Source organism: Micrasema longulum, unplaced genomic scaffold (genome assembly GCF_059751315.1).
Source record: "Micrasema longulum isolate JH-2025_06_02 unplaced genomic scaffold, ASM5975131v1 h1tg000532l, whole genome shotgun sequence".
NCBI classification, from domain to species: Eukaryota; Metazoa; Arthropoda; class Insecta; order Trichoptera; family Brachycentridae; genus Micrasema; species Micrasema longulum.
This window is the reverse complement of record NW_028277728.1, coordinates 252,820-279,294: the sequence shown is the minus strand read 5'-3', so window position 1 is coordinate 279,294 and position 26,475 is coordinate 252,820. Positions and strand designations below refer to the sequence as shown.

At 31.7% G+C, this 26,475-nt stretch overlaps 1 protein-coding gene across 1 annotated transcript in view; it reads left to right on the top strand.

Moving 5' to 3' along the window:
• LOC148280819 (uncharacterized) overlaps positions 1 to 26,475 on the top strand; it is a 101,306-nt gene that overhangs the window by 58,465 nt on the left and 16,366 nt on the right. Inside the window, exons 2-4 of the mRNA XM_088227732.1 lie at positions 13,966 to 14,219; positions 22,682 to 22,848; positions 25,326 to 25,521. Coding sequence (XP_088083858.1) covers positions 14,156 to 14,219; positions 22,682 to 22,848; positions 25,326 to 25,521 — 427 coding nt within the window. The 5' untranslated portion in view covers positions 13,966 to 14,155. The remainder of the gene's footprint in view (positions 1 to 13,965; positions 14,220 to 22,681; positions 22,849 to 25,325; positions 25,522 to 26,475) is intronic.

Here is a 26,475-nt window from a genome sequence, read left to right as displayed (position 1 = left end):
GCAGACTACCCACTATTGTCTTTAAAAATAAAAATACGAAGAACAAAACTTTAGAATGTGAATCAAACACCCGTGTTATCAAGAAACGTGTATCATGCTCAGGTAAAATTAAGACATAAAGCAAAAACAAGCAATGGCTTCCTTTTTAGAAAACTTTTAAACCTTAGCGCTTTTAACTCGTTCGCTTTGAACCATTTCACAACTTTACAACTCCGCGAATAAACAGGTTTGAACCTGTATTGATGTCTTTTCTCTTTCTTGACTCGTATATTTTCTTTTGGTCTTATTGTTTTCCTTTCAAAGATGAGAATCCACATTTTTATTCATCCTTCTATACCTCAACTGTATTAAATCAGTCATAGAATTTTTGTATCGTAGAGTTAATACATACTAGCCAAGTTTACATTTGATTCCTTTTGCATACAAATAATAGCTTTCACAAAGTATGATTATTGAGAATTCAAAAATATTTATATTCCAATGAAATTTGATGACGCTCTACCAGTTTTTTGGGACTTTTATGACATGTGTCGTTCTCACCTGTTTCCAATGTTTCGGATAGCATTACAACTCCCATCAAAAAGATTATGTTATTTGTATAGATATCAATGCATGTAAAGTTATGTACTGAAGATTCGTATGTATGCAACAGTCTACTAATTTCAATATTACTGTGAACCAGAATGATTTGACCCGTGCCCCATCATTATGTATATACTGTCAAAATGTTTATTAATCTCATGCTTTAATTTAATAACTACTAAAAAAATTACAGCTTCAACAAAAAAATAAGAACGTCCAAATCGTTGTAGACAAACACAGGATTCAACGTACAGGAAAGTCTTCTTAGATCGAAATATATTATAATAGAGTTGTATAAGCTCTTTAAGAAGGAAATATGGAAGTCTAAGCATTTATAGGGCTGATGACCGGTAATTGACTGGTTTAAGTGATCGCGTTACGTATTGTGTCACATTCATCATTCTGCCGATGTATTTACATCAACGTTTCTTTGATTCGTTGATTTTCGTGAAAGGTCATAAGCCTTTTGAATGCGTCATGTTTCGTATGCCCTTTTCTTAAACGTTCTCTCCAACTCCGAAAATATCCAGATTATTTTTTTATATTTCAATATATCTAATAATACCTTAAATTAAAATAGATCCAAAGGAAGATTTGCGGAAATAGTAAACTTTATTCATAATTTAAAAATATGTTGAATTTGAAAGATTTCGTTTCATGGATTTATTTTTTTCTTTATCGTACACGGCCCACCACCGTTTATAGAATAGAAGATTAAATATACCTACATACATTTATCCAATATAATCCGCTTTCTTAAAATTACGAAATGTAGTAAAATCTTTACATTCTTGGAAATATTATTTAATGGGGTATAATGTTCGTCAACCAACAAAAGATTATTTGATGATCCAGTTACTTGCAAATATTTAACAAATTTTATACTATAAATCCACCCCGTCATCCAAAATAATTAAATTATCAATTAATTACCAATGCAATTATAACCTCCAGCATTCTTTTCTTACTAGCTATAGGAAAGTTTAGCAATTAATACGTTACATAATAAAAGATTTAAAAAAATATATATTTATATACTTTTTTAAACACGAATTATAAAAACAATTTTAAGAAAAATATAATTAGTTTCTAATCCATACTAAATTGTAAATAATAAAATTTTAAACATACTTTGTAAGGGTTGTCTGATTCTCTCGTTTAGTTTACTTTGATGGTTTATTTCGTGTAATTTCAGTTCCTGGGCCCCGATTACAGTGGGAAGTTAACAGAGTTATCTTCGACTGTCTATAACAAAAAACCGAGATTCGTGTATGAAAATCAGTATATTTGCATGAAAATTTAAAGTATCTTTGTCGATAACCTATCATCGAAAATCTTTAGAAGAAAAAAATTGTATGCACCCAGCTTTTCATACAATTTATTTTTTTTTATTTTGCAATAAAATTGAAGATAAATACTTACTTCCCATTGTAATCGGGCCCTAGTTTTTTAATCACGGCTGTCGTTGTCTCGATTTATAATGTTATTCATATTCACTGGTTCTAATATTTTCGTATTGAGTTTGTATCTGTTACTAAGTTTTAGTTTTTGTCTATAATTACATTAGTGGCCGATTAAGGGATACGTTTTCAAAGATTCTAGTAGAAAAAGTTCGGTTCAGTTTGATTATTTACTATTTTTAACAGTTTTTTAGTTGATGTTAAATAAGGGAGGTTATATGCCAATTTTTATACTTTATTTGGCTGTCGTTTTAATGTATTTATGTAAATTTTATTTCGTGTTCCCCAAATTTTTTGCTTGTAACATATTTTTGACTTTTTAAAGGATTCACGTTCTTTAAACTTGTTAGTAAAAAGTCAATACTATTCGCATTTTAACTTCAGAAAAAAATGTGCTTATCTTTAAACAAATTAAATTTTAAAAATACAAAACAGACCAGTTTTAATCGTTTTTTTATTTCTGTATTAATTTACAATGAATTGCTACTAAGAACTTTCACTAACAAACTTGAATGCTTGTAAAAAAAATATAAATTTAAACAAGAAAAACCTAATCTCAATCATCAACGGGCAAGCTATTTATGTTAAAATTTAACCTTTTATTCTCTCGTATTGGTTATTCCCTACAAAATACAATTGACATGAATAGTTTGCTTAAATTCGATATTATTTTTAATCAATATCTAAAAATAATTATATCATGATTATACCCCTTATCCGCAGCCGATGGTGCATAGGGCTCTAAATTGGAACACACTTTTGTTGACCATGCCGGGAATCGACTACGTGACCTCAGGCATTGTAGGCACAAGGTCTGATCAGCCGCTAAGCGTATCTCGATCATCTATTGAAGAAGGTAAGGTAATCAGTCTGACGTTTTAGGTGTCAGTCTAAGGACAGTGAAATATTCCAGTGTCAATCCACCTTTAAAACAAGTTTTTCACGTCGAACCAACAATCAAACCCGGGACCTCAATTGCGGTAGACGAATGCGTTACGAAGCCGACTTATCCCCACTAGATTTTCTTTTTTAAGTAGCTATCAAGTCTTAAACACTCAGTCAGAGTTCTAGTTTGGATCACCTACAGAAATGTACTGAAGTATTTATCCACATTGACAGGACAATTATAGCAACAAGCGGTCAAAGCTTGTTTTGTAATAAACTGTTTATTAAAAAATACTTATGTACATAAAAAATACCCTGACTATGCAGTTCACAATGAAGTCCTGGTCCCGGCCCCGATGTTTGTGAGGAGAAGCATGGACTTGGAAAAATAGGGATGAAAGTTGGCTGAATGCTATCGAAATGCGATTTTTCGGGTGAATGTGTGGTGAAACTATGAGCAAAAGATGCACAAATGTAGAAATCCGTACATTATGTGAGGTTGAGAAAAGTAATATCGACAAAAGAAAAGAGCTCTGCGCTGCTTTGGACATGTAGAGCAAGTGGACAACAGAAGAACGGCTAAGAATATTTACAATGCGAATGTTGATGGATGCAGAAATAGAGGAAGACCGAAAAAGACATGGCATGACCTAATCCAACAAATACTTGTAGATGGACATGTCAAAAGTCGTAATAATAAGCGCACGTGAATAATAAGATGTATGAATGCAGAGAAAGCGAGATATAGTAATGTGGCGTTCTATCCTCTCTGCCTACCCTTACGGGGAAACGGCGTGATGGTTGTTTTGTTTGTTTGCCATACATAAAATAACAGCCACCTAATCAAATAACTAAGAAGTTCCACAAAACCGAACATGTTCGTGAGTACACCATAAAAAATAATTTATTATTTTATTTTTAATGCATCAATAAATTATTACTACTGCCTTTAAAACGAATTGGGCATACGTTCCACATAATAATATTAATTGTAATAATACGTTTTCTCAATTTTGGCAGTAAACATGTTTCAGTAATTTGATTACAGCCTGTCTTTAGTAAAAATGTGGCCAGTATAAGAATTGGTTCACATTGTGAATATTTTTTTCCAACAAATATGTAATTTTATAGCTAGCTTTTCCCGGCATTTAGCACGGAAATTTCACATTACTACAGGTTATTAACAATCCGCTATGTGGAAATATATTGTGCTGAGGTCCATTTGAAAAGCGTTTTGATAAAAATTCTTTATTTTGCGACGTGCATAGAATTTAGCGGTTTAAAAAATGTTTTTTTTTTTAAATTTTAATAATAATTTAATTTTAAATGTAGAGCTAAAATGTGCACCTTCAATTTTTCTTGGACTACAATTTTCTACGTTGTTTCAACATAAAATTTATCCTTTTTTCTCTATCCAAACTTATTTGGATTACCATTGCATTAGTTCACCAAATGCAGCGTATCTTGATCAAGTTTGCCACATGAATGTAAGATAATCAGTCTCATACTTCAAGTTCCGGTCCAGGGATTATGAAATATTCAAGCGTAAACACATCTTTTAAAATAAATATTTCAAGTCGGGAATCGAACCCGAGACCTCTTGCACGTTAGGCAAAGGCGCTGACCATTACACCACGATTCGGACAAAACGGCATTCATGAGATCCCAAATTTCACCACCCACCCACGGTTGTTTAAGGGGGACTCTGTCAACAGCGCATAGAGGAAAGTTGACAAAGTTATTCCTTGGGAATACAAATTCTAGTCAGATTCACGAGAGTGGAGTAGGATGCATATGTAGTGTGGATCAGCACGTCGTTCCCACTCGTCAGATCCCTTAAATCTCTGTTTTTTCGTTTTGTTTTGAAATAAATAAAAATACGAACTTAACAAACCACCTATTTAACAAAATTTGTAAACAAAACAATTATACTAATAAATCAATACTATAGTAAAATAAAATAATATACAAAAAATAAGTTTTGGTTATTTAAGCACTAGAAAAAAATACAGAAAACACGAGTAAGTTGAACAAAAAAATCGTATTTTTAATTTACAAAAAAAACTAAATTTCGTTTTGTTTATTTATTTATTTTATTTATTTGGATAACCAACAGCTATAATTATCTCATATTTATATAACAAAACAAATAACAAATAAGCCAATTACAGGTTTTCACAAGTAGCATCACAGTAAGTTAAAAAAGATTATAGAACATAAAATGAATAGTAATTAAATGTAAATTTAAAAGAAAAGAAAAAAATACTACGAGTTATTTCGAAAGCAAACGCCGCACGTTAGTAAGATTATTTTCAAATAAATCTATGTTAAATGATTTATTAATTACATTAAAATTATTAAAAGTTCGCCATAAATATGAATTTTGCCTATAATTAGATGAAACAAGAGGTATGTGAAGAAGAGGGTTATTTCATTTTTTATTATCTATGCAAATTGTGTACAAAAGTAAACAAAATCTGTATCGCACTAACCTAATAATAAATAAAAGTTTATCGGCGCGATTCTGATACATTTTTTTTTTTTAATATAAAATTATCACAAAATATCAAATAAACACAAAAACAAACAAAAAAAAACCGTTGTAAAAATTAAACAACACATTTATTCATTTAGACTGGGTAAACACAACTTTACACCTTTGAAATTGAAAAAAAATTTTGATTCTTGATCAGGAAATCCTTCAACCTAGTGCTTCTTTGCTGCAAACTGGTAGAGTTCTTTACCTTAGTAGGAAGCTTATTAAATAGCTTTGGTACAATTTATTCTGTCGTCCTGCTTCCATAGAAGCTTTGTGCTCTAGACTCTACCAGTTTCATAACTGTTATTGATCTTGTTCCTTGTTGGTGATTGAGAAGAGTTATTTTCTCATCAAAATGCTTTATTATTAGCTTAAAGTGGTAAAGTTTCTTCACCGGAAGTACCCCCCAGATAACGGTATGAACAAATTTCTACAAACATGATTAAACACAGAGATATTTGCAATAAGACAACGGCCTAGGCTAACAATAAAGAAAGACTCTTTGGGTGAACAAAGACGATCCGAAGACCACTCCCGTCAGGGGAGGACAAAACAAGAAAACTTGTGTGGAAGTTCCGCTCTGAAGGAAGCACAGTACCAACTGTATCACAAATCTCAACCCCGCAAGAATAGCATATTTCACCTGTTCCACTATATTTAACATTTAATTTTTTATTGCTGTGTAAATTAACCATTTCAAACCTCGGATCTCTAACATAGTAGGTAAACGAGACAACCACTACATTACGAGTGACATATTTCCACTAGCTTTTCAATTTCAGGATTCCTGATTACCTTAGAGTAGTCAACAAGACAAAAATAATACTTTGAATAATAAAAACTGTTTTTTCGAAATACTGTGATTTGGATTTTTTCAATTATTATGAAAATAGCATGGCCTTTGTAAATAAGATATGATAAGAAAATAAAACTTTTTTTACAGTTTAAAATTAATATGGGTCTATGAAATATTGTCGAGTATAAAAACACTACTACTTAGAAGCATAAAAAATATTTTAAAATTTATAATTGTGATTCCCGTGAAAACAATCCACTGTCATGATTCGAGAAAATTTTGAACTTTGTTTGTGACTGTTAAAATTAAAGAACATTGGCAGGAATCTTGAAGTCACAATTATAATAGCCAAATATGTCGCGTTTTTGTATGAAGTTATGTATGAAAGCATTTCTCCACAATGTCCATATGGATTTTGAAAATACTATGATTTTTTTTTATCCGTTTCATTTGATCTTACATTCGTATTACGCCATATTTACCCACAATATATTTTAATTATTTTTTGTATGCATAGCATTATGGAGTTACAGCTACGATCACAAATAACATTTCGTTTAAAACTAAACTTTACTACGCAATACATAATTTCAATTTGAATTTATTTATTCAATACGTTTTATGTATGTACATAACAAAATAGATATTTCAAGGCAAACATTAAACGGAAAAAATTAACAGTATAGTTTAAATGTGAAAAATAAAATTAATTGATAATTTGAGTTAAATAAAGCTACCGTCTTTGAACTTTCTTTAAGTAACATGATCGATTTCGATGCCCAAAGAGATACGGTTGAATAAATACATGAATAATTAATTGCGAAACTGATATATGTATTATACTACAGTAAGAAACTTACTTAATGTCAGGATAAAATAATAGTTTAGTCATGCAATATTGTCTTTTCGAACCTTGCATGAAAATAACTCTTCTGAAGCATTTACTGTCTTCAAAACGTCAACTTCTAAGTTATAGTTTTCTACCGTAACTGTAACAAGTCCACGAATGCATTACCATAACCTCATTTTTGTGAACGTACGTGAAAATAAAAGTCGGTCCGTAAATCTATTATAAATATTATATGTCTCTAGTCTCTAGAAACTTTAAAGTATGATCACGTTCTCCACCCCTGACTCAGTGGCGTTGCAATTTTCATTCTTGGGTATGGTATGGGGTAAAAAAGAGGCTCTCAACCTTTAAATAACACGAAAATGTCAATCAGCGTCTCCCGGGGGTATTATAATTTTAAAATCAATAAACATCTTTAATAACACAGTACAATGAGGAAGTTCAGTGTGACGGGAAATTGTATACAATAAATGTTTTCTTACGAGCGGTAAAAATTAGAGCATCTAATTGTTCTGCGAATTTTTTTGAAAATGTACGAAAAAAAATATGAAAATGATTTAGATAAAAATGAACTACTCTGAACGACGCGTGGCGTCACTTGTTCTCCAATAACCGAGTGTTGTGATGCGTTTTCGGTCACCGAAAAGCCAACATACCAATCAGATAAACTCACGTTGAAAACTTGAGACGTCACAGGCGGGGTAATTTTAAAATCACAAAACTTTAAAAAATCATATCGCCGGTAATACGATAAATAAAAATATTATTTTCTATTTTTTTTTTTTTTTTTTTTCATAGTCTATTTTCTTGTAAAAAAATATGATTTACCTTAATATTGTTTACAAAATATTAAAAATATTAACGTTCTTACGATTTACCAAAATATTTTAATAAATGGACATCTTTTCTAGTTCTTAATATTTTTTTTTTAAATATTAGGAATTGAGTTGCAGTAAAATAGGGTAAAGCGAGTCTCGGACCTCTGATTCGTAAGATCATCGTACTATCATAGGACAATAACCTGGTTTGATAACAAAAGAAAATATTTATTTTATTTTAATATTTTGGTTTAAGTACTTGTTTTTCTTTTTCTTCTGCCTGTACCCGTCCACTTCTGACCGTAGGCCTCCTCCATCTTTCATTACGTCAAACGGTCTTAGGCTATTTGCATCCGAGCTGTTCTCGCATTCTCCGCTGTATCATCTCTCATCCGGGATTTCTTGTAGGAGTCCGAGGACGCCAGTACAGGAGGCGTTTCATCCATCTATTGTCTAAGCTGCGAGCTTCCTGACCAGCCAACGTTGCAACTCTCCAATTATGTCCAGCACTGCTGTTTTGATTCTTATTATCTCATTTTTTACTTTGTCTCTAAGACTAATCCCCAGCATCGCTCACTCATGGTTCCTAGTTTGCAGTCTTAAACCCATGTGTGAGAGTTGACGAAATCCCAGATTATTTTTTTCGAGTACGTGCTATATTTATTTAACAAGAAGAGACCTCTTTTATACTAGATCGCGACCCTTAGTTTGAGTTACTATGGGATGTAGAATGGTGATACATGGACCTACGTGGCAAGGGGTTGATACACTGTAATTGTGACTTCAACTTTATGCCCCATTCTTTTTATACCCTTCGCTTCAAGTACCACTCGCTGATGCGTTCAGTCAAAAATATTCTAGAGCTTTGAGGTCTTTATGCCGTTTTTTTCGTTCTATTTCAGAATTTGAATACGAATGTTTTTAGTGTATGGAAACAACGATGAAATTCATTTTTTAAAATAAATATTGTTCTCGATTCAGCACGTAATCGAACCCGGGACATTAAGTTTGGTAGTCAAACACGCCAACCACCATGTACTTAGGCGAATATATCTCCACTCGAATCAGAGAGTAGCCATTGAGTCAAAAACACTTGTCTAGAATTTTCATTTTATTTTACTCACAGAACCAATGGCGTATAGTGAAATAGACACTTTAAAAGCTCATTAAAATAAGGATTTTAATTTGTAGATAATTGTCTATCTTGCCTTTATTCATTCATTTCGATCAGAAAGGATGTTACGAAAAATAATGCTACCGTGTGTGATAAAAAATTATGTAATCACGCAGTAACTCTGAATAACGAAACAAATAAATCATTTCATAACAAAAATCTATAGAATTTATCAAATAAGTACATTGTTTGGTCAGCTCAATACCTTTCAGTCATTGTACACTGATAACAGCGGGAATTATTTAGAATTTTGTGGACTGTATGGAAATTGTTTACTCACTTTTTAGTTCTTCCGATTGTTTCTTTCATGAAGCACTTCATGTTTACTCTTTGCACGGGTACCGGTATCACGAAGATGATGATGGGATGTTTATTCAAGGTTTTTTATGTAATTAACACTAATTTGACTTTGCCCGAAGTATGAGGACGCATGATCCGATAAAGATTTATCAGAGAAACACATTTCATAATGTGACTTGCTCACAGGACGGTACAACAACAACAATTTAAAATAGGAAGGATTTGGGTAGAAACGAGATATTTACAGTCTTATATAAGTTCCTAGAATAAAAACTTTGAATTCAGTACTTAACATACATAATCAGTCATATTTAACAGCTGTATCGTATCTATGATACCTTGTTCTACAAAAATAAATATGAACTAAAATCGTATGCATATTATTTTTCAACTCACGTGAATGTAATTTTTGTTTATCCTTTTTTTTTAATGTGGAATTTCAGGGGTTTATTTTGTTAATGGAGTTTCAAACTAAGCCAATTTTTTAAAAGGATTTTTTTTTTGTTTCTCCGCCCGTGACGTCACTAGTACTCTTCAGTGAGTTGTCATGATAATGAATTGGCTTCCCAAAAACCCGAAATATATCACAATACTCTATTATTGGTTGATTTAGAAGAACTCTGTGTTTTTTCTCAATTTCTACTCAAATTAGTAGAACGATAAGTTCATGCTTATACCAGCTGAGACAAATTAAATGCATACGCAAAAATTTGCCGGTTAATGCCGCCCGTCAATTAATAAATGCGTTTGTAGTGTCTAGAGTCGATTATTGAAATGGTATCTACGCAGGTCTACCAATGAACAAAATGACTCGCCTAAAGTCTGTATTAAATACTGCAACTAGACCTTTTTTAGGAATCTCGAAGTTCAGTCATATCACTCTACTACTTTGGGAATTACACTGGCTATGTTTTCCACCAGAGAGTGAAATACAAACTCTGTTGGCTTATGTATAAATCACTGCACAACTTTGCTCCAGAATATCTAAGAGAACTATGTATTCCAGACGAACTAGCTGACACACGTCTTACGCTTAGATCAGCTACGCCTACGGCGAGAGAAAAAGTTATTTTATCTCTACGCAAACAGCGCACTAAATTCAGTCAACGCACATTTGCGGTCGCAGGCCCTACGGCTTGGAATGCTCTCTCAGCAGAGGTGCGAGTCTGTGAGAGTGAAGTGATGTTTCAGAAAAAGCTTAAAACTCGCTTGTTCTCTAGATCATTCGAATAAATCGGTAGCATGTGCTAATAAAATAAATTACAAATTTAAAAGCTTCAATTTAATTTATTTATCTATAAAATCACTATGTAAAGAGCTCTTGAGATATTATATTACAAAAATGGCGCTTTATAAGTTATCAATAATAATAATAATATTTAAAGCAGATCATTTTTATTCATTATTTAATACATTTAAGAGAAACTTCGCCGTAAAATTTTTACAGCGTGTAAGAAAACTTTTTTGTATCGAATTTCTTATAAAATCCAATTTCTTGTACAAAAACGTCCATACACAAACCTGTATTCTTTGTCCGCCCGGACTTGAACAAAATAAAAACAGTTTTTCTTTCATTGATACAATTCCTAGCATAATTACTAAAAAATACATTTCTACTAGTCAACAAAGCCCAAAAATATCGTTTTACTTTCCATTAAAATAATTTCAACGGGTCAAGGTGTTACAAAACCTAACATTAAAATACTAAAATTTCATATTAACCTCAATATCCGCAATATAATATTGGAGTTTAGCTTTTCACGTACACGGCGGCCCAGGAAATATCGACACAGTCCAGTAGTTAGAGGCAGGCGTTAATTAACACCGTGTAATTAAAAACGTAAGGTTATCTGTGGGTTAATCCACTTTATTTCCCTCTTTTGTAATAATTGGACTATAATGTCGCAAGCAATCTAAAATGGCGATCTTCATTTCTGTTTATAAAGAGAACTCCATTTGCTCAAAACGCCATAAAATCGTTTTTTTTCTTTCTAAAATTACCTTTTATAAAATAACTCTTAGTACGCTAATTAGCAAACTGCAGCCCCCTGAACATCAAATCTGAATAGAAAATTATTATTAATGATTGATAAATGACTACTACCTATCTGTTTGTTTTACGGCGGGTTGGTTCAGCCAGATGAATCTTACCCACTTGACAAAGGTTTTAAATCATTTACTTCACAAAAGTAAACAGACGGAAGAGTTGAGGAAATGTGGATGTTAAAACATAAGCAGAATGGTGAATGTTACACAGTGTGTAAAGTGATTTAAGACCAGGCAATGACAGATCAAAAGCCCTGTAAATGCCTAGACTTCCACGTTCCCTTCTCAAAAATGTTTTTCCTCTATGTTGCAACAAATTTAGAACTCCACTACTTTCGCTGCTCTTTCCACTGTGAGTTTGATGACACAATTTATTATTATTACTTTTGTAAACACAAATAATAACAAAACTGATTTAAAAAATAAATAAAAATTATACGCCTCCATTTGTTTGCGAGTGATTTTTTAAACTGTATTTGGTTGTATTACAATAGTCTATGTCCATTGTGATAATTTTATCTTTGTTGAATTTGCAAGGTGACAGCACATTATACCCTGGTTTGAGAAAAGAGGTCATGCGTGATGTAATTCATCACTGTATTCAGGCCTCATGGCCTCTTATGGTTCAAAAAAAATATATCTTAAAATTAAAACATTCATTTTGTTTTTTAATAAATCGTTACAAATGTTTTAAAACGTGTTTCTCAAATTCTCGCTAAGTGTAACTATGTATTTACGTATTAAAAACGTGCTCAACCAATCAGAATAAATTGTTGGTGGTGATGAAATAAACAAACCTTAGCGAAGAATAAATTAATGGATGCGTCACTCTTGTGAGTGAAAACTCGGTAAATTACCATTTGTCTGGCCGAGACTAGGGGGAGATAAGCAAACTGCACTATTTAGGGGTTGAAATCAAATTGTATCTATTAAATACTAGGCGACTATATGTCAATGTCGACTATGGTGCTCAATTTAACGTTGGCTTAAATTATAAAGGGTGTTTTCGTGAATGGGGATAATTAAATGATCCCTCCTTAAAAACACCAAAAACCATTAATTTGATGAATCGACAACAATCAAAAATAATATTCTGTTTTACTTTAAAATAAATAAAAGTTGTTTTCAAATTTATTGCAACAGTTGTTTGATCTTATTCATTCTCTACTAAAATGAGATTTTTCAATTTGACTTATATATTTATTCAAATCAAACTTAATCTTCTGGTCTGTCAAGAACAATTGAGCTGAACATTTGTAAAAAAATATTAACAAATTGATACTCAGCAAAGCTTTTTACCCAGTTCAAACATTTTGCAAGTCATAATAATTCACACGTGTATGCATAAATATAATATCGATTAATTTTTTCAACCCGAATTCAAATTTAAAACTTCAAATTCAGTATAATTTGAATATATTTGTTTATTTTTAATTAATATTAATTGCATCCGAGACAAAAAAAATTTTTGAGAAGAGAGTATAAGAGTCTAGGCATTTATTGTCATTGTCATTTACTGATTAAAGTGGCCACTTTAAACAATGTGTTACATTCACTATTCTGCCTATGTTTAAATAGCCACATTTTCTCAAATATTCAATTTGTTGTATTTTAATTTTTTTCACCGACAGGCACGTACTCATTAATATGGACTGATAAAAATTTAAAAGTAATGTGCAAATGTTTGTTTTAACGATTGTGTTTTAAAATATAGAGTATATACATTTATTTATTTATTGAAACACACATACACCTTACACACATATGCATAAGGGCGGGATACAATTAGTATCCCTTTCTTTTTGATCTTTATTATTAATTAACATTTTCCCCATAGTTGAATTGTTATAGAATGCAATAGAACATTCATCTCTGTTATTATGTTTTTATTATATACATTTAAACAAAACTTATATTCTTATAATTGTCATTACCTTATACTTAAATGATTTTAATTTAAACTCTTTTATTTCCATAATTATATAAAATCATGATTTACAACCCCTGCTTGCAATTGTATATAACCAAAAAATGTTAAGTCTCCCGCCAGTCACAGGTAAAAAACCCGGTCACTGGTAAAAAAATTATACACATAAAAGTGGAATAAAACTACATACGTATTTTTATTGTTATAATTAAAATGAAGCTCCACCAAGAAATGTCAGAAGAAAATCTCAATAATTTATTTATATGTATCTATTACTCATGTTTACCTATTTGTAGGTACAAATTATTTAATATTTTTGGCAGATTACCTATTGAAAAATCACTCTCGCACTGACATCTTGTGATACATGCACTTCGATTCTGCCTGCTTTTGACATGACCAGACTTAGTATTTTAGTTTATTGATACTATAAATATTACTCTGTTAATTTTTCTGAGCTTTAAATAAATAAATTTAATAAATCTGAAACATTAAAATATAATAATATGTATAAAATACATGACAACAGTGTTTTTTGCTATATTAACTAAAATGCGAATAATAACCATTATCTTTTCTTTTTTTCAGGAAACCGGAAGAAAATATTAATTTGCCGACTAATAATTTGTGAAGTTACAAGAACAATTTTAATAAATACTCTTAAATATGTGAAAAAAAACAACAAACAATATTGAAATCGTTCAGTAGTGATTAAAAGTGAATGTGAGATTTTTGCAATTAAAATGTGCTGATAAATAAAAAGTGAATTTCCATCAAGATGGGGAACAATAAACATAGATGGAACGGCATCTTGACTGTTTACACCATAATTTTTCTATGCGGTAAGTAACTTTGATGTTTGTATGTGGTGATGATGTAACACGAGTCTTCATAGTATACAAAACTTAATTTATCAACACGATTTATTAAAATAAAAAAAATGCATTATTTGTAATATTTAAATGTACATTTTCACACCGGATTTGGAAAGTAAAATTAAAATATAACAAAATTTATACTATTCTAAGAATAATTAAATGATGAAAGTAATGGCAATACAACAATTAATATGTTTAACTGTATTTAAATGAGCACGAGTTCAGAACTTATTACGAGGAAGACAGAGACGCTGTTTTATGGCCAGTGTGTGTGTGAAAGAGACAATTTCATCCAGATACCATGATAGACACATGTGCCATGCATAAGACAAGGAAAACATATGTCGTGTGTTTTTCTCATTCGTTCAAATCAGTCGGTTATTGGCAGTGTGCGGAAGCACACGCTAGTAAAATGACCGGCGTTATTATAATTTTCAATTTATTTTGCTATAACAAGCCCAAATAATGTAATTATTTTTATAAATTACGAAAACATCATTACTTAAAAGTATAAGTGTGTGTTTTTTTTTCAAATTCAACGGACTAACTGGTAATATTAATACCATCAAAACTCTTTACTTACGAGTATCATTAGTTCGACCGCATCTGGAATATGCTTCTCCAATTTGGTTTTCATTCTTAAGGACTCATATTGAGTCTGTCCAACATCGTTCTCTTAGAAAACTGGCATGGTTGTTTAGATCGTACCTTGCTTATTTGCTGTAAATTAGGGAAAAAAATGTGTGTATAATTGGATATTCTTAAATTGTATTGTGCAGTTGTGTTCTTAAGTATTTGTAATTTGATACACCCCCATTTATTATTCTGCCCCTAATATATTTAGAAGAAGGGTGTCTCGTTAGTTGTGAGTTGTGAGTAAAGAAAACATTTTAAAAGCATGTTGCATTAATATACAACTTAAACATGTTTTTGGGTCATTTTTTAAATAAAACAGTAATCACTTGAACATTAAGATAAGAAATGAAAATTTTAAGAACCGAAAAATTGTAATATAGTGCTTTTTGCATAAAAATATAGGGAAAAAGTGTGGATGTCTAGGTATTAACTATTATTATTTTTTAACATCAACAAAATAAAATATTTAAACTATCATACAACCTACCCTACCTGAATCCTACGACTGAACTGTACGAAAAACCACACCTGTTTTAAATAAAATACTTGACGAAAATTGAAACGATAAAAATTGTACACAAAATTGCACTGAGAAACATACAAGATGATTACATGACATTAATCAAACGTGCTGACATACACAAATTTAATACCGGACAACAGCAAAATAACCACATTGAAAAACACAAAAACAAACGTAGGACAGTCAAAAATACAATGCAATGGACTCAAACACCACAATGACTTACCTTTCCTTGAAAAATTACACTTAAGACAAATTTTAAATCAACCTAAAAAGCACATGATGACTATACTAACCAGACAAGACATAACGTGACTGGACTTTATAATATTTCTAATATAATCCTAAGGGGTATTTAAAAATAATGAATAAATAAAACGTATAAATTTTTTTAAAATGGCTTATTTTGTCTAGGATTCTGGTTCTATTCGCTCACTGAACTATGTTCTTCATCCATCTGGATACAGTCAATAACTTTAAATAATAAAGAAGTTTAAAAATTTGAATACGTATAATGATTCATATCATCTCTATGCTTTAAAACTATATCTTCATTGCAGACCTGAAAGCACCAGCGAAGCAAAAGAATCGATGTCTAATATACTTAATTGCGTGTCAACGTGGACAGAAGAGTATGGTTTACTTATAAACCCATCTGAAACACAAATTATGTTTGCGGGTAGTCAAAAATTGCTTAGTAAGTTAGACGTATCTTCACTAATTGTCAATAGTACCAATATCCAGTACAGAGAATCTATATTCTAAAAGTACGAATGGATATACATCTAGCTTGGCGAGCTCATATGAATGAATTAAGCCCTAAAATATTTTTAAGTCTACACTCACTTAGAAGGTTGCAAACAATCTTACCCATTAATACTAAATGCATTCTGGTACAAGCATTACTACTACCCATTCTAGATTACGCTGATGTTTCCATGACTGATTTAAGCTGTGAGCAACTCAATAAACTTGAACGACTTCAGAATACATGTATAAGGTACATTTTTGGTCTTAGGAAATATGACAACATTTCTTATTATCATAGGCACTGAAACGGCTCAAAATTAGACATCGGAGAGACTATAACTCCATCTCACTTCTGTTTAATGTACTTCATAGTCCTAACGCTCCTATATAATCGTACGTACATATTTTATAACAGAACTAAAAAACGAGTGACTGGTACTTAAATTTTCCGAATGTGGAATAACGCGTGCCCAGTTTCATCGCTTTCGCAATATCTTCGAGGCTTGTATCGTAATTATAAAATTACATTATTTCTGGGACAACCAGAACCGATAGTATCGTTCAATTCATAAATAGGTACAATCGAATTTATTAGATGCCTAGATAATTGGCAATATTTTGAAGGAACATTTTTTAAACTTTTAATTTTTACGAATAATACACTAACAGCCAGTGGTGTTGCAATGTTACCAGTTACACAAAAATATAAACTAAATAAATATGTTACATTTTTCTATCTCACACGAATGTTTTCGTTAGCATGGTGACTTACTGTATCTGACCACTCACTCGAAGCTAGGTCAAAGGAACTTTACACTCCTGGCTCCTAAATCATTTTCCAGCACTCACAAAGGACTCCAAATGTTTGCAATTGACTGCTGCACATTGATAGGCACGAGGCTGCGGAATTTATCATTTCGAAAGTTCAAGACTAGTAAAAACTGTAAAAAAGTACAATTGTGCATTAAAAACAAAAATACACTTAGCACTCCGGAACGTGTCTATGGGCCAGTGGAGTGACTACATTTACGAATAAAAAATGGTAATCTTTTTACAATACACTTGTTTTTATTTTTGCATATTTTTTTTGTTTATATATTGCGTTTTATGAAACATCCGTGGAAATATATTAAATTAATAGAATATTATAATATTCAACATTTAATTTGTATTTCTTATTACTTATTTTCATCATAGAATAAAACGAAGATTACTAATATGAATATTATCAGTTTTATGTGTAATAAAATTTAAAAAACCCAAAAACAATAATAAATACAATTTTTCGCAATTTCTAACTGACGCGACGCGCGACGCAACGCTTAGGTAAATTGTATCTGTTTTCTATGTTAGGTATAGGCAGTTTATGATATTTTTTGTTTACTGAATTGGGCGGGGAACGCAAAGCCTATTAGAGAATTAGAGAATATAATTGATTTATTGATCTAGATGTTCTTATAATTGTTTAAACAACTAGATAAGAAAACCTACAGAAAAATTCGCACCCCCGCCAAGGGTGTCACAATTTTTAAAATAAACTTTGTTATGAGTGAAGTATGACATTAAATTGAATTAAGAATGCAATTTACTGTGGATAATTTGTCAACTTAAATGTTTATACAAAGTGCATAATGACACTCCAATGTGATAATTTTTTATCTTTAATCTTGTGTAATCCTGCCATAAAACGAAATACGCCAGGCATAACATAATTAATATAATATAATAAGTGTCAAAATTAGCAATGAAAGATTTATTTCAATGAATACTTGTTGTTTTTTAATGCATATTACAAAATATTTATAAATGGTCAATTGTTTTATATTTTCGTTAAAACAATTGTGAAAGTAAAAATCTTCAAAGTAGTTGTTCTCAGTTTGACGAATTTAGACTTATGGTACTCTGCAAATTATCGCGTGGCCAAACTGTGTTTTGAATAGATTTTATGTTTGTATGCAACCATACTACTTAAATGTTCAATTCATAAATTTTAGATTTGAATCTTTAACAGCCATTGATTTTGTGTGCGTAACAGAAAGTTTTACAATATTTTTTTTCATGAATTTTACCTAACTACTCTATACCTAAGAACAAAAACTTTGATATCATAAATGTAGGTAAATTTATCATGAGTATCTGGATTTGTCATGGTTCTTTTTTCATGAAAAAAACGAATCAAGTTTCTGCGGAGAAAAACAATGGTCTAATTTTATTTGTTTTTGTGTACGAGTATGCATATTAACCCTGTGACCTACATTCATTGTAATGACGTCTCCTTAATTCCAATAAAGTCAGCTGATTTGGGTTTTAAATTAGCATTTCTGACTGCGAACATAAAACCCCAATTCTATTTGCATTGCGAAAGCTCGACGTTTTTCCTAACATCTAAACACAAAATGAAGCCCATAGCAATTTAGGGAATTTCCCAAACTTTCTCTTTTTTCTTTTCCGCTCTTAATGTTCCTTTTATTGCTATAGCAAATTTCCATCGCTGAAAATTCTCCAGATTCTATTTCGTATATATCGCATTTTAAATGATCGTTAAATGCGACAGAAAAAGAAAAGCATTTGCACTTGGCAAATATTTTGTTTTTGTTTAGAAAAAACCCTGCAAAAATTATGTAAAATAGTTGTAAACGCGTTTGGCGTATACTGATTTATTTTGGGCCTTGAAAATTTTGCGTAAACATATTATAAAAACACGTTTACTTAAAAAATAAAGAATTGCAAATAGATACATAGAAAAATCAAGCAAAATCTGTGATTGATAGATAAAGAGATAACATAAGAATAAAACAACAAAATTTGCAAGTTTTTTAATAGATTTATATTGTCACGGTCGGTTAGGAGGGATAAATAAACCAACTTTAATTTAAACTTTGCAAGCATTTTGCAAGCAAAATTTGGAAGCATTTGTCAATGCCTACATAAATCTGCGATCGTTCCCTCCCAAAACCAGTGGCCACCGGCTAGACCACAACGTGATAAGATAAGATAAAGAGATTCAAAGTTTAACCAAATTAAACACAGAAATTTAATGGAGATAAATATCTGAAATAAAACACTTGCTTTGCAGTATGTGAATTTATACAATTAATATTTGCTTTTTAAGACTTTACCTGATTTCACAATTGATTTTAATATGATAAATAAAATACCTCATTCCTACATTGATTTAACTACGGTAAAGAAAATACCTGATTCTTAAATTGAGTTAAATATGATCAATAAAATACTTTTCCCTACAAACTCCTAAAATTTTAATGTTAACCATCCAAACTGACAAATTAACGAATCCTGATTATAAATATGCTAACGGCATAAATTAAACTCTTACAAGATAATAAATATAATAAGATTATTTTTTGTGTAATTCTTCTGAGTTGTAAATGTAATAGTTCTAAGATGATCAATGTAGATAAAATATTGTGGATTTAAAATTAAATTATTCGAGCGAGACCAGGTGTCAATCAGAACAGCATGGAGATCCGTAGAAGATGGGATTTTGAAAATCATGGATTTCGTCTGGGTCCGCCGATTCAATAATTCTGAAATGTGGTCCACTGATCGGGTATCCAACACCACGCAATGACCTCTGGAGGCTTCAGAAACAGCTCCACGATCCCATAGTTTCTTCTCTCAATGCGGTGCCAAATTATTTCAGAGTTAGAGAGACATTCATTTCCGTAGCACCTCAGATTGACTTCATTGTGTTTTCCACATGTAATTTGGGTGACAATTATGTGTAATATAAAGCGTATATAAAATATCAAATAAACATAAATAGGTAGAAAAGGGGCACTATAAATTACAATCCTAGATTAATTTGAATTCTAGAGACCATGGATCAGCATAAAATAAAAGTTATTTAAATACTCACACCAAGGTAGACCCATATAAAGATAGCCAAGAGCCAGCGATCCATCGCTTACATGTTTTACACGAAAAAGAAGGCTTAGTAGCGCCGCTTATTTGGCATAGAAAAAAAACAAAGATTGGTCGTGTGATTATTGTCTGTGACGCCCGGCAGTATTTACATTATACAACATAGTATTTACATGAAATTCTTTAAAGTTTTTGTACAAAATAATAATTTTCATGTCTTAAAATGGTACATTTTTTCATAGTTTAAGACTTTAATGTTGATTCTTGGAGGAAAAAATCAATGAATGGTTTTAATTAAGTAACTACAATTTGTTACAGAGAACATAAAAAATTTCATGCGAAACAAAACTTATCTACTTATATAATGAGTAAGCGTTAAAATAACTTTTTTCGAATTTTCAGAAATAAGTTATTAACGCTTCATCCAAAATGGGCAAAACAAACAGACCATTTATAAACATAAAAAAAAATATTAATCAGCAATTAATAAACGACTAGCATTTTAGGCATGTTTTTATGCTTTATACAAATTTAAATTTGTGACAAGGAGAGAAAAATGTTTTGTGGAAAATGTGGTGGAAAATATAGTTATAAAATTGAACTTTTTCAATCACTTCAAAAAACTAAACATTATTTCAAATCACAGCAGGTATGACAATATTTACCCATTTTATCACAACCAAAATGCAAATGAGCAAATATAATAATTGTACAAAAAGACAAATAAATAAATAAAAACATTGTTTTCAGCTGAGTTTTTTTCTGAAATTGTTGTTCAACAAATAACAACTTTTGTGGACTAGTCGCACCTATAAAACTACGGATTGATATTTTCGCTGTAATCCGTAAAGAAACTTTATCTCAAAACAAAAATAGTTTTATTTCGTTTAATATTACTCAAACGAGTGGTTTTGTTACAAAATAACCGTGAAGTTAAATCATTCTCGCGGAGTGTAATCATTTCAGACGGAGAGTGGTTGAGTTGAACGGAACATTGAGTATTAATTACCGACCGATGTTTGTGGTTAACAAAACGAAAACAAACGATGGGAAGTTGAGAGATCTGCTGTAATCCTTCAATGCTTGTTGCATCCATACAACGTAAACCTTAAACAGGCACCTATTATAGAAAACTTTGAAGATAAAACTCATTTGAATATTTTATATACTTTTTATTGTTGTGTATTAGATTCACCAACAGAACTGATTTGTTTTTTTAGTATTAACAATAGAATTATAATTTATCAGAAAGCGCGTAGAACCAAGATTGTATACATCGCACTGTATCCAAAAGTTTCCCAATTATCCCTCCCTGCACGACATCCCACCAGCGCACATGCGTAAAGTGGCCGCGTAATGTTGCTAGACAGCGAACAATATATTATCATAACACAAATATGAGTTGATTTTATGTTATTTTATTTTGTGTTTTACCCCATCAAATATTTTACTGACTGGATTGTAAAAAAATAGTACTTTTATTAGGCAAATGTAAAAAAAAACATTACATACTCATTTCATAATAAAGTAAATTAATACAGTTAAATATAATACTTAGGAACAATGTTTGAGTATGTTCAAATGCTTGCAGACTGGCTAGATTGAAATGCCTAAATGCCTAGACTTCCATAATGTTCCCTTGTAAATGCCTAGACTTCCATATGCTCTTCTCAAAAATGTTTTTCCTCTCTATTGAAATAAATTTAAATAATACTTAGGCTTGTTAAAATATAGCTTGGTAAAAAATTCGACTATCCTGGCAATACTAACAAAATGTCCATCTTGTTTTATTTCACAATCTGACAGACGATAAAATAATCGAATTCTTAAACAATATGATTTGTGAATTGTGTCAATAAGGGGAAAGGATCCCAACAATGGATCAATAAGGGGAAAGTTCAAATTATATTCACCAACAAAACGTATAAGTGGAGAGTTCGTACGAACTGCTGGCAGATGAAATAGAGAGCTCGACGTGTGACGGGTGCGGTAGCCGGGGACATTTAATGATAACTCCGACAAAAGAGCCGGACTATCAAGGCGTCCACTAAGTATGTCATGAGTTCTATCTTTGTATTTCTGTATTGTCAGACATTAATTTTTCGCGTAGAAAGGATAAATATTTTTGATATTAAAATACAGCATAGTTAAAAATATATATTGCTTTACCAATTCGGTGTGAAAATAGTCATTTGATGATTTCAAAAAACACAATTTCATCTTTTAAAAAAATAAGAGAGATATATTAAGTATTTTATTGTTTGTTCAAAGTGTGACATCATAGCCACACGAGAGTTAATATTATAACTCAATTAGTTTCAGGTATTCTGAATACACGTCATCAGGTGTAACTATTAACCATATTAACTGTTTATATTTTATTCCCCTCTTAAAAACAAAGTGTTTTATTTTAAATATATGTAAAATGTTATTGCACAATTGAAACAATAAATAGTATATCCGTTACTTTTGCCTAAACGGTGACGAAATTTTCTAAATATTTTTTTTTTTAAATTAATTATATTACCTTATTACCAAAATTGTATTAGTTTGGGCTTCATGAGATAAATAACATTAAAATTAATCAGTTATGTAAAAAATGAATTTAATTAATTTTGTTTTTTTATTTCAGGTGGTAGTACATGTCTGAAGATAGTTGGCATCTCGGTGCCCGAGCTCGCTTACCTCCAACGGGAGGCTCATATGTCCTGTTCGTATGACACAGGACACGACGCTCTGTTCTCCGTCAAGTGGTACAAGGATGACCAGGAGTTCTACAGATATATGCCGTCGCATAAGGTAACAGCATCCCATTAGTATCAATGCCTGCTTTATTACATTATTATATTACAGCCTGTGGTCTCCTCGGTATAAATTACACATAAAAAACAATTCAGTCAAAGTTTTTGACAAACGCAAATGCATCTTAATTTGTTTCAACACAGAGGGTAAACATTTTTAAGAAGGGGATACGGAAGTCTAGGTACTTACTGGTCTTATGACCTGACATCGACTGGTGACGAAGTTCACTATTCTGCCTGTGTTTAAACATTCATATTTCCTCAACTTTTCCATCTGTTGACTTTTCTGAAGTGAAAAAGCTGAAACCTTTATCGTATAGGTGAGAGTTATCCGGCTGAACCAATTCGCCATTAACAATATTAATGTACTACGGGACGTTGCTCGTATATAGACGGACGTTTTATGAGAAATACGGTTAGTCTTGCAGAATATGTTCTTTTATCTTTATTCGGACAACCAATTACAGGTTTTCACAAGTATTCTCAAACAAAAAATAAACTCGAATATAATAATTGTTGTTTTGTATTCATTATAAAATAATGATTTGCTTCATCACATAATGTTTACTAGAGATGGAAATATGGGCAAGGATATTGAAAGGAGGGTAAGTGCCGGTAGTTAATGGTGCCTTAAAGTCTGTCGTAGCAAATAAGTGTCTATCGCAAGAGGCTAAATTAGCAGTTCATAATGGAGTTCTGGTACCAACCCTAATGTATGGAAGCGAAGCATGGAGTTGGAAAAAAAGGGACGAAAGTAGACTGAATGCTGTTGAAATGCGATCCCTCAGGCGAATGTGCGGAAAAACAATGTATGATAGGTGCCCTAATGTCGAAATTAGAGCAGAATGCAAGGCTGAGTTAAGCATTATCGACAAAATTACGAAAGGTCTTTTGCGATGGTTCGGTCATGTGGAGCGAATGAATGATGAAAGAACGGCTAAAAAGATTAAGAAGAGATAAGAAGAAGAGAAAAGAAGAAAGACAAGGAAGGCCGAAAAAGACATGGCATGATCAAGTACAACAAATTCTTGAAAGTGGTCATGTGAAAAGTCGTAATAATCGACGTGCGTGCATGAGAAGATGTATGAATGTGAAGGAAGCAAAGGAAGTGTGCCAGGACAGAGTGGTGTGGCGTTCTATCCTCTCTGCCTACCCCTCCGGGGAAATGGCGTGATGGTTAGTTAGTTAGTTAGTAATTGCTCTATATTTCAAGTGAAATGATAAAAAATGTATGTGTGTGATCGATCATGGACTATGACCCCCACAGACCTATGGACAAATATATATATTATAATTGCGTTCTTGTGATTTACTTAAATATTTTAATATCGGGGTTAGAACCTCGAACCTTTGATCCTTGAATCCCCAACACTAGCCACGGGACCACAACCCGATTATATTTCAAATATGTATTGCGTCTTTTTTTCTCTTAGCGAATTCTAGAATCCTGGTTCTACAATCAGTCTAGTCAAAATGGCCGTGAGTGACTTGGCGTCCGCGTACATATTTTAATGTACAAAATGGCAAACATACCGATGGCTCAAATCCACAGAGTGATAACTCAAAAATCTTAGTTACACTATTCATTTTATTTAAAAACACCCCTTTGCAATTATGCAAAAGTATCTACAATTTTAGAAATAATGGTTTTCTCTTGTTAGACGGATGCTTTCATATGGAAATAAATAAATGTAACCATCATACCAAATAACCAATCAAATAAATCTCACCAGCAACAATAAAAGTTTCAGCTTTTCAACTTCACAAACATCAACAGATGAAAGAATTGAAGGAATATAGATGTTCAAATATAGGCAGAGTGGTGAATGTTACACAGTGTGTAAAGTGGCCACTTAAACCAGCCATTGGCAGGTCATAAGTCCTCTAGATGCCTAGACTTCTATATTACCTTCTCTTAAATGTTCTTCATCTCTGTTGTAATATGTAAATATAAACAGCTCCCCAGGGAGCTAAATCCAGTCCTTGTCTACAAAAATTTGGACAAACTCAAAATATTGTTGATAAATTACCTGGTACATGAAGAAGTATAGAAATTGGAAAAAATAACCTTTTTAGGCGTTGCCTAGTATGTAGGTGAAATAATTCAATTAAGGTTTCAGCTCTTTAACTTCACAAACATCAACAGATGAAAGAATTGAAGGATTATAGATGTTCAAATATAGGCAGAATGGTGAATGTTACACAGTGTGTAAAGTGGCCACTTAAACCAGCCACTGACTGGTCATAAGCCCTGTGAATGCCTAGACTTACATATTCCATTCTCTAAAAAGTTCTTCATCTATATTTTAATATGTTGATATAAGGTGTTATAAATAATAATTATTTGTGACAAGACATTTTGAATTTTTCGTAATAGTTAGGTACTGCTAGCTAAAACCCCTACCTGGGGGACACGATGTTGGACGTTCTATCATTAACCAGTCCTAATTTGAATGTTATTGTTCTTTCTTCCAGCCTAGATACCAGACCTTCCCCCTCGAGGGCGCAGTCCTCTCCCTGTCTCCCGGGGACCCGTCCTGCAGCAGGACCAGCTGCGCCATCATCTTGGAGCAGCTGACTCCTGCGGCATCAGGATCCTACACATGTGAAGTGTCTACAGAAGCCCCCACCTTCCGGACCGCCATGGAGACTAGAAATATATCTATCATGAGTAAGTTTAAATGACATACTCTCATACTTAATTGCAGCATAGAACCTACTCATTACTAATTTCTAATAAGTTTGCTAATATTAATTCGTCATTTTTTTTCATAATGCAAAAATTAATTATTTTTTTATGTTAGAATGCTGAAATAGTTTTTTTTGTTCAATCTTTGTTTTTCTGTCCTCAAAAGGAAAAATGTTTTTATTATAAATTAGTTTTCATCATATTTATAGTTATGTTTAACTTTATCCTTTTCTTAACGTCAAAATTAATAATAAAAAAACCTTTTTGGCGTCAATAAAACAACTACGCCGTTTCCTCGTGGAGGTAGGTAGAGAGGATAGAACGCACCACTCCTTTGTCTTAGCATACAGAACATGCTTTTCTGCATTCAAATATCTTCATTTGTACATACGGCGTATATACTATGTTAAAAAATAATTAATAGGTCAAAAAAACGGCGAGTATACGTGAATCAACAAAACATCTCACCGTTTTCAAGCAAAGGTAGACAGAAAGGATATAACGCCACTCCGTTCCGTTTTACATACAGTCCTCTCTTTTTCTACATTTATACATCTTACGCACATTTTTTTTGTTATTAAATAAAAATAAGTATTTGCGTTCTTAAGATGTATCTAAAATATTAGAATTTCGGAGCCATTTTCAACGAGTTGTAAATAACTTACAATTACAAACTGGAAATCAAGATGGGGTAAAATGGGGTGCGATTCTTAAATCTCTGTCACTGGACTACACCCTGATTCATAATTATTTCATTTACATTTTTTTTCCACCTTGACGTAGCAACCCTTTTTTATAATGCTCATCTCTATATAGGCGCGTTTACCTAGCAATCTTGAGGTCCCGGAGTCGATTCCTGGCAAGGTAAACATGAAAAATTGTTTTAAACGTGGTTTTATGCAGAAATATATTTTTTCTCTTTAATGGGACCTGAAG